Here is a 13,324-nt window from a genome sequence, read left to right as displayed (position 1 = left end):
CATCTTCATATATACACAGTACATCTGACTACTACAGATATATCCCAAAATAAATCTGTAAAAAAAAACTTGCTTTTACTTAGCATTATGTCAGTCTGCCAGAGACTGATCAGATTGTTTTTTTCCATGACAGGTAAGAACATGCAGTCATCAATGCATCATTTACGTTTATTAATGTGATTCATCACAGAACCCACTCAACCCTTTCTTTGTCTCCTTTGTGTGCATCGTGGGATGGATCGGGAGCAGTATTGCCCCTAGACAGACCTTGATGTACCTACTAGACTCATCTCAATTTTAAGGAATCAAACATTGAAGTTGGAGTCCCCAACAAAGTAATATCAGTTAGAATCTCTAAACACAGTAGAGGGAGTTAGGTGTCCTGTTTCTCCTCTGAATAATGATGTTAAATTACCAACCTGTGTACATTTTCCAAGATTTGTGCACAATTTTGGGGTTCCTAAGAAGTATGACAATGGGTAACCTATTCAATAAACATACCTGGGAGGATCAAGTGCAGCCAAAAGATTTACCTGCTTTTGAAATCATTATGAAGAAGGGACTTCAGTTTGGACTTTTTCTGAAACAGTGGAATTACTACACTAGGAAAAACTAGACTTACAATTCCTGACTATGGGCACATTTGCTTTTGTTATATTAGATTACCTTTGGGAAACATTGTATACAATAGATAAGAAAAAGATAAGATTAACCCATTTTGAAATTTTTTATATATGGGAGGACTATGCTAGGGAGCGATTAGTAAAACAGGCCAATGTAAAAAGAGATAAGAAAAAGAATAATAGAGAAGTGGCCAAGGAAATAAGAGAACAAACAGAGAAACAAGGTAGGTAGAATGAAATAATAGAAGAAAAATGTTATCTGACCAGGCCTTCAGCACCATTATAGCCAGAGGAGGGAGACCTTGTTATAGATGGGTTACTAAAAGTAATGATACACCCCCCTCCATATGAACAGCCTCAAATTAATAGTAGACAGGAAGGTGAAGTGAATCACCTGTACAGTCTAAAAGTTCAACATTAATTATACTGGTTATATCTCTTAACAACCCAACTGAGAGGTCTAAAATATTAGTAGGTACTGTGTTGTCCTTCGCTGTTATTTTTGCAGACATTGAGATATGCAATGGCATTGATCATTTTGGGGGTGATGTTGAAAAAGTAGAGCTCCCTGGAGAGTTTACCTTTATTATGAAACATCTTGTTTTACTACACATGTGCAAACAAATATTTCAAGATTTGAAAGGACATGGGGCCAGGGCACATGACAAGAAAGTGGAATCAAAATGTGAATGGGATACGGAGCTGCAGGATATTGATTACCAGGCTCACAACCTTCAAGTTAGGGAAGAAGAGCACCATGGCCCATATTTATACTTTTTGACGCAAACCTGCGTTAGCGCATGTTTGCGTCAAAAAGTATAGCACCGGCTAGCACCATTCCAGGACACCAGCCGGTGCTAATGCCCTGTTAGCGTCCTTGTAAAGGCTGCTAACAGGGTGGGGGAGGGGAAACTGGAGCTTGTGCGCTGAATTATGGCGCTACACTGTTTAGAGGCAAAAAAATGCCTCTAAGCAGTGTAACGCCATTTTCTGATGCACCACCCCCATTGACATGGCTCCTGTCATAGTAAAGACACAAGCCATGCCCACCACCCCAATGGCCTTGCCCGGTGCCGAATGTACCCTGAGAATGGCCATTGGGGCCAGCGACATGCAGGGTGCCCCAAGTCAGGGCCCGTGAGCGTGAAAAAAGAAAATACCGGGACTTACCTGGGATGGTCCCCCATCCTGTGGTGTCCCTCTGGTGTGGGGGGCGTTGGTGGGGGTGTCCCTGGGGCCAGGGAAGGGCACCTGTGGGCTCTTTCCTTGGTCTCTGACCATGGAAATATGCCTACAGATCCCCTAACGCCTGCCCACCCCCAGGTGTTAAATAATGGTGCTCAGCAAGTTTAACGCCATTATTTAAGGCCCCATCCCCTCGTGCTGGATTTTAGCATGGAGGTATAAATATGGTGCTAAGGCCATATAGTCCTTTTCTGGACGGGAACGCCTACCTTGCATCTCATTGACGCAGGGTAGGTTTTCACGTCCAGAAAACAACATTAACTCCTTAACTTTGGCGCTAGACAAGTCTAGCACCAAAGTATAAATATGGAGTTAGGTTTGCTCTGAATTAGCGTAAAAAAATGACCCCAGTTCAGCGCAAACCGAGTATAAATATGGGCCCATGTCTATTGATGCATTTAGTATCCACAATTGAGAAGATAAAACAAGTATGTTTTGATGGCCAGTTTCCAATGCGAGACATTCCTGGGGTTAATGCTTCACAGCATGTGTTTCATGTGCACACACCTTGGACTAAGGCAGAGATATTAGTCTATCCACACATTAGGGAAAGTGGAGAAGATGGGGAATACCCACACAGAAAGGACAGTTAACAATAAGGGGCTTAGAGCAGATGTTTTTCAACCTCTTACGAGCAGAAATGCGGAAAAAGTGTAAAGTGGAGCAACAGGCAGTGAAGTGGCATAATGCAACATTAAAAAAAGAGACAAAGGATGATGGAACAATACGTGATGAAATACAAGACGTTCCACATACTGTTGACCTGATTTTGAACAAAACAAAGACACAGCATTTACCTAATGCCCAATTGTCACCTTATGAGTTACAATTGTATACCCCAATATTACTCTGCATTGATGCACCACCATGAACCCAGCCCCCCTTAAGCCCCTGCTTAAGGAGATAAGGGCTATACCACATGATTGTGTCGTCATAACCAAAGAACAGACTAAAGGCCAAATTGATCTAACAGATGTTAATTTTCAGGAAAGAGATGGGATCTATGGGTAGACAGGACCTGTTTTAAATTACCAAACAGGATCCTACTGCTGCATATGCTGTTACCACATTAAAAACTGTTGTTGAAACTTAATAAAGTTATACAATTATCCAACCAAGCAGCAGAGATCGTCGCGTTGACTAGTGCATGTGAACTAAGCAAGGGGTTGATAGTAAATGTGTATACTGATAGTAAGCATTTGGAGTAGCCCATAGTTTTGGAAAGCTGTGGCAAGAAAGAGGGTTTCTCACATCCACAGGAAAGAAAATAAAACTTGGCCCGCTCATTGTAAAATTGTTGAATGCATTAATGTATATATCTCATTGTATTAATGCATTGACAGTTGATCCTGTATACATAGGTCTCCACAAATTGCAGAAGTCAGCAACCCCACAGGAGGTACAAAAATAGCAAAAAAGAAGATTATTGAATGATATTTGGGTGGGACTTGGGGGAAGAATAAAATTGCCTGATGCAGTGGTATGAAATATGGCACTAACTATACACGGACCCGTCCGTTTGGGGTGGGACCCAATGTGCAGGCATTTCTCACAGTTTTGGTACAACAATAACTTTTGCAAACATGCTGAAGCTGTATGTCAAACATGCATGACTTGTGGACTGGAAAGGGAAAATCAACAGAAAAATTACGTTTTATACCATCTGAGGCATCTTTTAAAGATTGGCAAACTGACTACATTGAGATGCCTCCAACAAACAAATATCGGTATGCACTGGTGCTAGATAGCCTTTATGTTTTCAGGCTGGATAGAAGCCTACTCCACTAATGCGAATGATGCCATGAGTGTTGCAAATAACTTGTTTGAAGACCTATTTCCAAGGTTCACGCTGCTTAAAATATTATTATCAGTGAATTGGCTACATTTTATTTTGAACAAAGTGATGAACGGGGTTACCAAAAGATTTAGCCATCAAGCAGAAGTTCCATTATGTATAACATCCACAAGCAGTAGGCACAGTGGAGAAATGAAATAGCATATTGAAAGCCAAAATTGTGAGAATGTGGGCTGAAACAACCCTGACAACGGTGGACACTCTACCGCCGGCACTTACAAGCATGAACAGTATACCTAGATTAACAAACAAATTGAGCCCCATAAAATCGTCATAGGGCTCCTGATGTCTGCCTAGGGGAGCTACCCAACATGCTGCAAAATTGCATTTGTCTAGTCAATTGCTAAGAGACTGTTGTATTGTCCTGACTAAGCAAGTACAATGTTTGCAGCAGCAGGTGAAGCAAGCTTTGCCAGAACCCCTGCATACCCTGGTGAGTAGGTGCTAGTTAAAAACAATTCCAAGAACAAACTGCTTGCAGCATAAGTGGAATGTTCTGTTACATATCCTGTTGGTGAACAACACTGGAGGAAAATGTACTCATTATAGAAACTGGATATATGCCCCTCATGTGAAGAGGGCGCCTGCATTAATGTGTCAAGAACAGTCTAAACACGACCATATTTACCGCAAGCAGTGCATACAAACCCTGATAGGTTCTTAGATCAAAGCGCAAGGGAACTATAAAGAATAAAATAAAATTGATAAAGGACTCATAAGTGCTAGAATCCCCTGTGAGCCTTATAGCTACATACTTTTGGGAAACAATGGATGGCGAAAGAAAAAAGAAGTTGAAAGAACTATAAAGGAACATTTCTGCTTAACCTGCTTGTATAATGATTTTAGCATGTTTGCTGTGTTCCTAAATAGTGTGTGCCATACTCATTATAACATATTAATGCCCGCTAATGTCATCTCCTATATTACAAGATATCCATGATCATGATCATCACCATGAGTAATATAAAGACAATGTTGCTATACAGACTATGAATGCTTATCACAAGGAAATGAATGTTTCAGACTGTTGGATATGTTTTAAACTCCCAGCAACAGTAGAAAAAGGATTTCTTTTTTTACATCTTCCTTTGTTATATGATGATTCATGTTTAATTATATATAAAATGGTTACTACTTGGTTTCCAAGAAGCAAACAAACCAACTTTGTTCTATATCGAGAAAAGGTAAATACACCTGGTTGTAGTCATTATTTAAGGATACCAGTTGATAATACAGGGAGGATTCAACATGTAGAGATTTGCTAAATGTTACTACCACATCTACGAGATCTAGGGATTTTCTTATGCTGCTGAATACTTCAGAAATAGAAGACACCAATATTCCATATCTTATGTTCTCAGCTAGCACCTCAGGAAAATTATGTATTCATGCCACTGGGTGACAAACATTGCAAAAGTCCATCACAGTTGGCAACAGTGTATTTAAAAGTACATTGCCATTTACCAATAGTTCATGGCCTAGCTTACCTTTACATGCAGGGGGTGGAGTCTATTGGACAAGTGGAGTTAAAGCCTATACCTTGCTACCTTTAAATTGGGCAGGTACTTGTTACCTTTGAATTGTATTTCAGTCATCACAGTAGAGACAGTATGAAATATTGAATGATGGATTTTGAACAAGAGAGTAGAAAAAGGGAAAAAAGCAAAAACATTCAGGGAGAGAACGTGTTTTTGACCTTGCAAAGGGTATCTTTATACCTTGGATACAGATATCTCAATTCTATGGCGATCAGCAGAATGGGCAGATTACTGAAGGCAGCAATAAGTGACACATCAATGGGAATAGCTAATCTAACAGAAGGGGTAGCTACATTTAGTAACTTTACAAATCGGATGGTTTTAGACAAGATGTTAGAATAAAAGGGCGGTGTTTGCAAGATTGTGGCCACTGAATGCTATACCTTTTTTACTGACAATGCCCCTAATGTCTAAAAGGCTATAGAAAATTTGCATCACATAAGACAAGAAGTTCATGCCCTAACGGAAACAATAATCTGCGATAAACAGGACTGTCTTTTGGTTGATGGGGGTCACGGTGGACAGTCTTGCTTAAATGGGCACCAAAAATACTTGGCCTACTAGTTGGGGATTGGCTGTTAGTGAATTTGTTACTGAGCTGTTTGTCAGCCTATTAGGTAAAATGTCCTCCAATTACAAAGGGGATGATGTCAAGACCAAGGACCATACATCAAGTTGATAACTGGTATGAAATATATGATATGATGAAAATAGAAATGGATTAAAGTTGAACAAATAATGTAATTTTAGTTCAAAAGAAAGTGTAATTTCTTTGTTTTATGCAGTTTTCATTTATTCTGTGTCAGCTATGTTTTACTTATTCCTGTTCACTAGTTGATCTGTCTATGTGTTGTTCTATTTCTGAGAAATGCTTATCTGTTCACATACCACTAACCGCCAAATGTTTCTTATACTCAGGAAGTGCTGACTAGTGTTATTCTTTTTTTTGTCTTAGCTCAAAGCTTGCTCCTTTATAGGAGAGGATAGCTGAAGTATGCAGGAAAATTCTGCTGAGTTATGTGTTCTTACCCCGGAATGCCTTATTAGACCTTTTCTATTTTATGTTTGAAACTAATGAAGGAAAGACAAGAAATCTAAGTTAAATAGTACAAAAGTGGTAAATCTGACAGGAATATGTATAACCACATCCTTTCATGGATGTTTGCACCCACTGTGATATTTGTGTTTCCTGACTCATCAGTTTCAATTATAACCAATGGTATATTGGAATATATATATATATATATATATATATATATATATATATATATATATATATATATATATATATATATATTTATATATATATATATATATATATTTTTTTTTTCTTTTTTTTTTCTTTTGCTGTCTGCAGCACTGCAGATGATTGAACAATAGGTTCTTTTCCACAGTGGCTTTCTGCCCTATTTGTGAGCAGTGCCATGATTTTCACTGTGTCACAGCAAGGTACATTAGATTTGTATTCCCGTAGGACATGAAAATACAAGACTATTGACAAGATACAGTTCCAGTGTAGTGTGCTATTCACCCGAAAACACTTCCATTCCTTCCCAGGAGTAGTAAGTGCTATATTAATGCAATTATAGTACAACACAATAAGGCTTAGGAATTCCATATTCTCGTTGTGCTGCTAGAAAATGATACTGTCAAGTCATGACAGGTCAGAAGTTAAAATTTCTCCTCTCACTCCTTTTTGCTTCATTTGTTATTTTTCACATCTTGAACATTTTGATTCATATGGTATTACAATTAAATGGGGTCAATCTACAATTAAAAATGGAACCCATTTTAGGCATGATTACTGTTTGGGTGGTGCGGAAGGGGATTGGTTTTAACAGGGTCACAGTTAGTGATTCTGAATAGTATTCCTTCTCTGCACCATCCAATCATTAGTTATTTTATTTGGTATTGGGAATACTATGCAGACCCAAATGTACCAGGTAAATTTTACATACAGATCCCTATATCATGTGGAATAATGGCCATTTCTTTTCTGTTTTCTACTTCCATTTAACACCTTCTCTGAACAGGTATTACATGTGAGAGGAGGAATCATTGTGGCAAGGGGACAACAAATAGGAGGGGCATCTGTGTGAGCGGTAGGAGCCTTCTAAGCCCCTCCCCTGCATACAAAGAGGCCGGTGAGAGCCAGGCGGTATCCAAGCTATGCTTGTGCCTGACACCTAATGCCTCTCCACCCTTATTTTACTGGCCAGTAAAAGTCAACCGAGTGTTTCTGCGCCCGGCAAATCTAAGTGCCAGTGCCTTTTATCCTCTCTTGGTCGGGAGGGAGCAGCTGCATCCCACCTGGGGATATCATTCTTTTCAAATCTTAGTGGGCCCTTGTTTTCCCAAATAGAATGTACAACCTGGTGGGTAACATACTTTTACCTTAAGTTGCTGTAATTCTTGAAGCAATATGGGTTTTTATTTTCTATGATTGTGCAAGCTGCGGTCACATAGTTTCAATTCTTGAATTGGTTCAGATGTTTTTTATGCTATCATCGTACATCACCAGTGTGACCTGGGACAGGAACAAGCAACAGAAATGTGCACATGGGGGTCTCAAGGATGGTCTTTGGAAAAGAGGCTCAGTTTTTCATTGGTCTTATCTCTCCTCCCTTCTGCTCTTCTTCAGCCAATAATGAGGGTCTTCATCTGCTGGACCTAAGCTGGAATCACATCCGGATGAAGGGGGCAGTGGCAATCGGTGCTGGTTTGAAGGTAAGATTCCCATCCCCAGCCTATTTCTGATGGTTATGAGGAGGGACAGTAGAGTAGTTCTATAAGACGTCAAATATTTCCCCAGATTATGAACCCACACGTGTTGCTTGGTTACTCTCACAATTTACCAGAAGCTGTGGTTTCCTACTTTGAAACACTGTCTTACTGGTAAAGGACACACAAGTGGTTTAAAACAAGCCAAAACATCTAATATTTACATAATATTAATGATAATAACAATGATGATGACGATGATAATAAAATATTATTATTATTATTATTATTATTGTCATTATTATTATTATTATTGATAGAAGTTCTTATTTGTGATAGACCAAGTACCGGTATGTTTGAGTACTATGATAACCAATGTTATTAAGACTCAGTTCACTGATTCTATTTTACCAACGTGACAGGATGATTGAGCTCATGATTGCATCTGTGTGGATACAATAAACACAGTTGTCTGCCTTTCTGGTCATGTAACACATGGCAAAACACTGGGTGGTATCTTGAAAGCCAGAGTTGACGCTGGCCTAACTTTCTCACTGATCAATGGTTGCATTTTCCTAAAAGAGTGAGTTCATTTCATATCCTGGGCAATTGCGGATGCAAAGCCAAATATTTGAACCGTGTTCCATTATATAGTGGTTCAGATTAAAAATGTTTCTACTGTGTAGACTGTGCACTTGTGTGTTTATTTTCATTATTTACTGAGCAACCCATTTGCCACTTATCAGTGTTACCATATCACTGTGGCGTAGAATATGACATGATAAAAATATTACAAGTAAAAACATACACTGGTCCTATAGGTATATGCCCACCTGCCTATTTGTCCTTAATGCTGTCGCTGTGCAAATTAAAAGGAGCCAAAAATGTCTACTCAACATCTACATGGAGCCACTCAGGATGGCTGAAGGAGGCAACAGTAAGTAATCGGTATATAGAGAACACCCAACTCAGTCTTATGGCAATCTCTCTGGAGAACACAGATTAGGCATGATACTACTTCTAAAATAAATTCCAGCTGGGACTCAAGTTTTACTCTTCTCCTCACTATATACACTATCAAAAGTATCCAAACTATTTTGATCAAACCAAATCTAGTTTCTTAGGTTCTCTTCAGTAAACTCCTAAGATTCACATTTAATTGACAAATACATTTTCAAGACCACATTGCTAAATTGTCAAGGAGACCTTTATATCAAATGGATTTTCCCAAAAATAGGAAATGAGCAGGCTGGGAATGTTCAGTATGCATACAATCTAGATATGTTAGGTTCTACCCCAATATGGCTTCAGAGCAACTTCGATGTGCCACAAAAATAATATGTTTTTTCTAACTTAAGAGAAATCATGACAAAACGAAAATATAAATATTTGTCTCTAAAAAGGTTACCTACTCGTGTCTCTCAGGGGCAAGCTAGGAAAGTTAAGATTAGCTTGGAATGGTAGTCACGAGAAGCGTTCCATGGAATGATTTTCAAAAGAATACATAGGCTGGGTTTCAAGGCTCTGTTAGAGAGAATTTGAGGTTTTGAGGCTGGATATGGTAGGCTCTCAGTAAAACCTTTCATCAAGGTGTTCAATTGCAAAATTTCCCTGGTAGCTTTATATGGATTTGAAATGTTGACTATGGATGGTCTTGTTGATTTTAATGGCTTAGAAGCGAAGAGCCTAAAAAGGAGACTAACTCGGCTTTGGATCAGAGTATATGAGTGGAGCTAAAAATTTGATTTGGGGAAATATTAGCTAAAGCAAAATCCTTGAAATGTCTGCAATCATTGAGAAGAGGCAAACAAGGTTTGAACTTGGTATTGTGTTTGTGAGAACTTTTTAAAAGCATTCTAATGACTTTTGATGAATTAGCAAATCATTTGGCCGTACATTCTGAGCCTTGAATGAATGACTGAGTAAATGAATGGCTCACTTTATTGCATATTTACTTAAATTCATCACAAAATGCATAAAACATATAAAATGAGTACTTTCAGGTAAAAATACAGTAAAAAGGTGTCCACCCTGACAAGTATGTTGCCACCAAAGCATTTTAGACATGACAGCCACAGACAGGCCTGATTCAATGGGCATGACGCCATCTAAAGTTATTAAGCAGTCAATGGACCAAGCTGCGGTGGAGTAAAAAAGGCATGTGCCGATACCAGTGCACTTGGCTAGTGCATTGTCTTAGAATGCAAAGTCCACCACAACTAAAATGTGATGTGCAAAATCGGGTCTTTTTGTGTGGTCTTTTGCTATTAGGTCTACAGCTTCAAACACTCACTGCATATTGAGTTTATAATACTACTGGAGCTTATTCTATGAAAACAGTGAATGTAAAATAACAATAACACACACAGACACTGCAGTGGCAGGTCTGAGCCATGTTTACAGAGCTACTTACGTTGGTTGCACAATCAGTGCTGCAGGCCCATTAGTAGCATTTGATTTACAGGCCCTGGGCACCTCTGGTGCACTTTACTAGGGACTTACTGTAAATCAAATATGCCAATCATGAATAAACCAATCAACAGTACAATTTACCTAGGGAGCACTAGCACTTTAGCACTGATTAGCAGTGGTAAAGTGCGCAGAGACAATAAACCAGCAAAAACAGACCTGAAAATATAGGAGGAAGAAGGCAAAAGGTTTGGGGATAACCTTGCAAAAAGGACCATTTCCAACACTCTCCATCTCTAACCAGTCATTCAGTCGATCAAAATCAATCAATCAGTCAATCATTCAGTATTTGTAGAGTGCAGCTTTTCACTCATGGGGGTATCCAGGTGCTGAGGGTTGTGGGTGCGAAGCTGGTAGCCTCACATCAAATAGCCATGTCTTAAGCTCCTTACTGAAGTCGAAAAGGGTTTGCACGGCACAGAGGTGGAGGGGGAAGTCTTTCCAGGCTTTGCCGGTGAGGCAGTAGAAGGAGTGACCACCGCAATGGCTGTGGCCGATCTGGGGGACGTGAGGGAGGGCGAGGGAGCTTGAACGGAGATCTCTGGTTGGTCGGTGAAAGGAGAGTCTGTGGTTGATGAGATTGGGTCCGATGTTTTGAAGGGCTGTGAATGCGAGGGTGAGAACCTTGAATTTGCATCTCTTGTGCACAGGTAGCCAGTGGAAACTGCTGAGGTGGGGGTGATACCAGATCACTTGGGAAGGTCCAAGACAAGTCTCCCTTCCATGTTCTGGATGGGTTGGAGGCGGTAGAAGAGCTGGTCTGGCAGTCCGTCATAGAAGGCGTTTCCGTAGTCCAGATCAATAAAAACATACATATTAAAGTCTGCCTTTAGGGTGGACAATTTCCAAATCTAAGTTAATATGCCTTTAGTAAAGTTGAATATGCAACACATTCCTAGCATTCTCTCTCTACCTTCCATATCATTTCTCTGTATTGTTGAAGTTTTGTATGCAGATCACACTGGTGCCAAATGCAACAATCACTTCTGATCATTTGGGCTGCAGCTGTCATGAGGTAAAGTGGTACCAAGGCGTATGTCTTTCTTCACAGTGTGAACTTCTCTCATTGTCTGCCCATGTGTCACAGTTCTGCTTATGTGCCCCTAAAAAAGGTGTTAGGGACGAAGTAAAGGACAGAGACGTGGATGTCTTCCTACTCTTCAATACCCAGCCCTTAAGTACCTTAAAATTACCACAAGAACCACAGATGATTAACTTAACAAAGTTATCAGACTCCTGAGCTCTGAGCTCTGCGGGAACCAAGTATTCATGTTAAAGCTGTCCAAACCCCCCAGCTGTGCGCCGCAGTGTGTCTGGCCATTTATGTCATTTACCTTCCACACAAAGTTCTGGCAGCATTGCCACCCCTTAGCATGCCTCTGTTGACATCTCTCTCAATTTCCCTCCTTTACCTTTATTAGAGCATCATGGTTTTCCTACTGCCCTACTTCTGAAGAAGGGCTGCATTTGTCTTGTATCCATTCTCTTTGCTGTAGTCTGAGTGGTTGGAGCCCACATTCTTCCTCGCTTCACATGAATCTTGTGTGCTGGGATTACTTCCAGAGTGGGAATGTGTGTAGACCACTCATCAGGACTGTAGTTGAATGTTGTGTTCCTCAGATAGTATGCGACAGGACAAAGGATGTGCAGTTCTGAGGGATCCAGTAGTTGGGGCGAGTAACACGGAATGGGTAACAGATGCAGCATGGTTTTTAGTTATAACGTGAAGTAGTTTGGAAGTTGCTGTTGAGGTAGTTGGTAGATCTCTGGAGCTGGTTAACCGGTTTACTGCTGTCAGGTTGAACGACGATCTGCTAGTACTAAATGAGCAGAACCTTGTCCTTAGTAAGATCTCATTTCACAAAAGTCCCAGTGAATACAGTCAGAATACAGCTTCTTAGGACTTACCTCTACTTTTAGAATACATTTATATTTTTGGAATTCAAAGAGAATTTCAGGTTTTCTCAAATTACACAATTACAGGATCCCTCAGATCCGTAGCCACCTCTGCACACAGAAAGGTAACAGGTGTCGGAGACAAAAATGCACTTGTAAACTTTTGTTTGGAATGATCATTATGTATTTCCCTGGGGAGGAATCCCCTCCCCAGCCCCCCCAAGGCCCGTTGAATATCGGTGTGCACTCTTGCCATTCCCACGTTTAAAACATGTTTAGTCTTATCATAAACAACGGTAGATTTACAAATGTTTTCTGGTGGAAACTAGTAGCGCGTTTGCAGGGGTTCACTTACTGTCACGGGCGCACACACCAGGAACGGCCACGGGGCTGCCTCGAGGAGCAGATTTCTGCTCACAGAAATTGCACAGTATTGGAAGAACCTAAGTGTGTGGGAAGGACATTTGGCAGGACAAAAGCCCAGCTTTCATGATGCGTGAATGAGGCAGTGTTTACTTTGTGGTAATGGCTGCCTTAGGTGGGCACTGACACTCGTTTTGGGGGAAACGGGTTAATTTCCGCTCATGAAACACTAACCCAGAGCAAGAGAGAGAGGCAGAAAAGTGAGAAAGAAGAAGGAAGCACAAGGTAGTAAATCCGTGAAAAAGGGAGGGAGTAGCGATGAATGACTGAGCTAAAGAGGCGGGAATTGTAGGACAGAGGAAGAAGGAGCCATGGGGTGGCATCAAGATCAGTGCGGGTACACAGGAACCTTGGCAGCACTGGCAGCTTCTAAGAAAGTCCTTGGCATCCGCATATATTCTTTTCACAAATGAAGTGCTGCACTCACCAGATGGACTTTACTTCTGTAAATTACGTTTTTGCACATCTATTGTGAACTAAAGTTCAGTTCATAAAAGAGGGAAACTTCCAAAAGGGTAACTTGCAGTGCTGAATGTTGTCCTGGGCATTTAAAT

General features: G+C 40.3%; 1 protein-coding gene across 1 annotated transcript in view; it reads left to right on the top strand.

Annotated features, from left to right (window-relative positions):
- Positions 1–13,324, top strand: part of LRRC74A (leucine rich repeat containing 74A) — a 138,811-nt gene that overhangs the window by 61,711 nt on the left and 63,776 nt on the right. Inside the window, exon 7 of the mRNA XM_069206009.1 lies at positions 7,903–7,988. Within this exon, the coding sequence (XP_069062110.1) occupies positions 7,903–7,988 (86 nt within the window). The remainder of the gene's footprint in view (positions 1–7,902; positions 7,989–13,324) is intronic.

Source organism: Pleurodeles waltl, chromosome 9 (assembly GCF_031143425.1).
Source record: "Pleurodeles waltl isolate 20211129_DDA chromosome 9, aPleWal1.hap1.20221129, whole genome shotgun sequence".
NCBI classification, from domain to species: domain Eukaryota; kingdom Metazoa; phylum Chordata; class Amphibia; order Caudata; family Salamandridae; genus Pleurodeles; species Pleurodeles waltl.
Note: the sequence above shows the minus strand (reverse complement) of the source record. Positions and strands in the feature narration are given on the sequence as shown.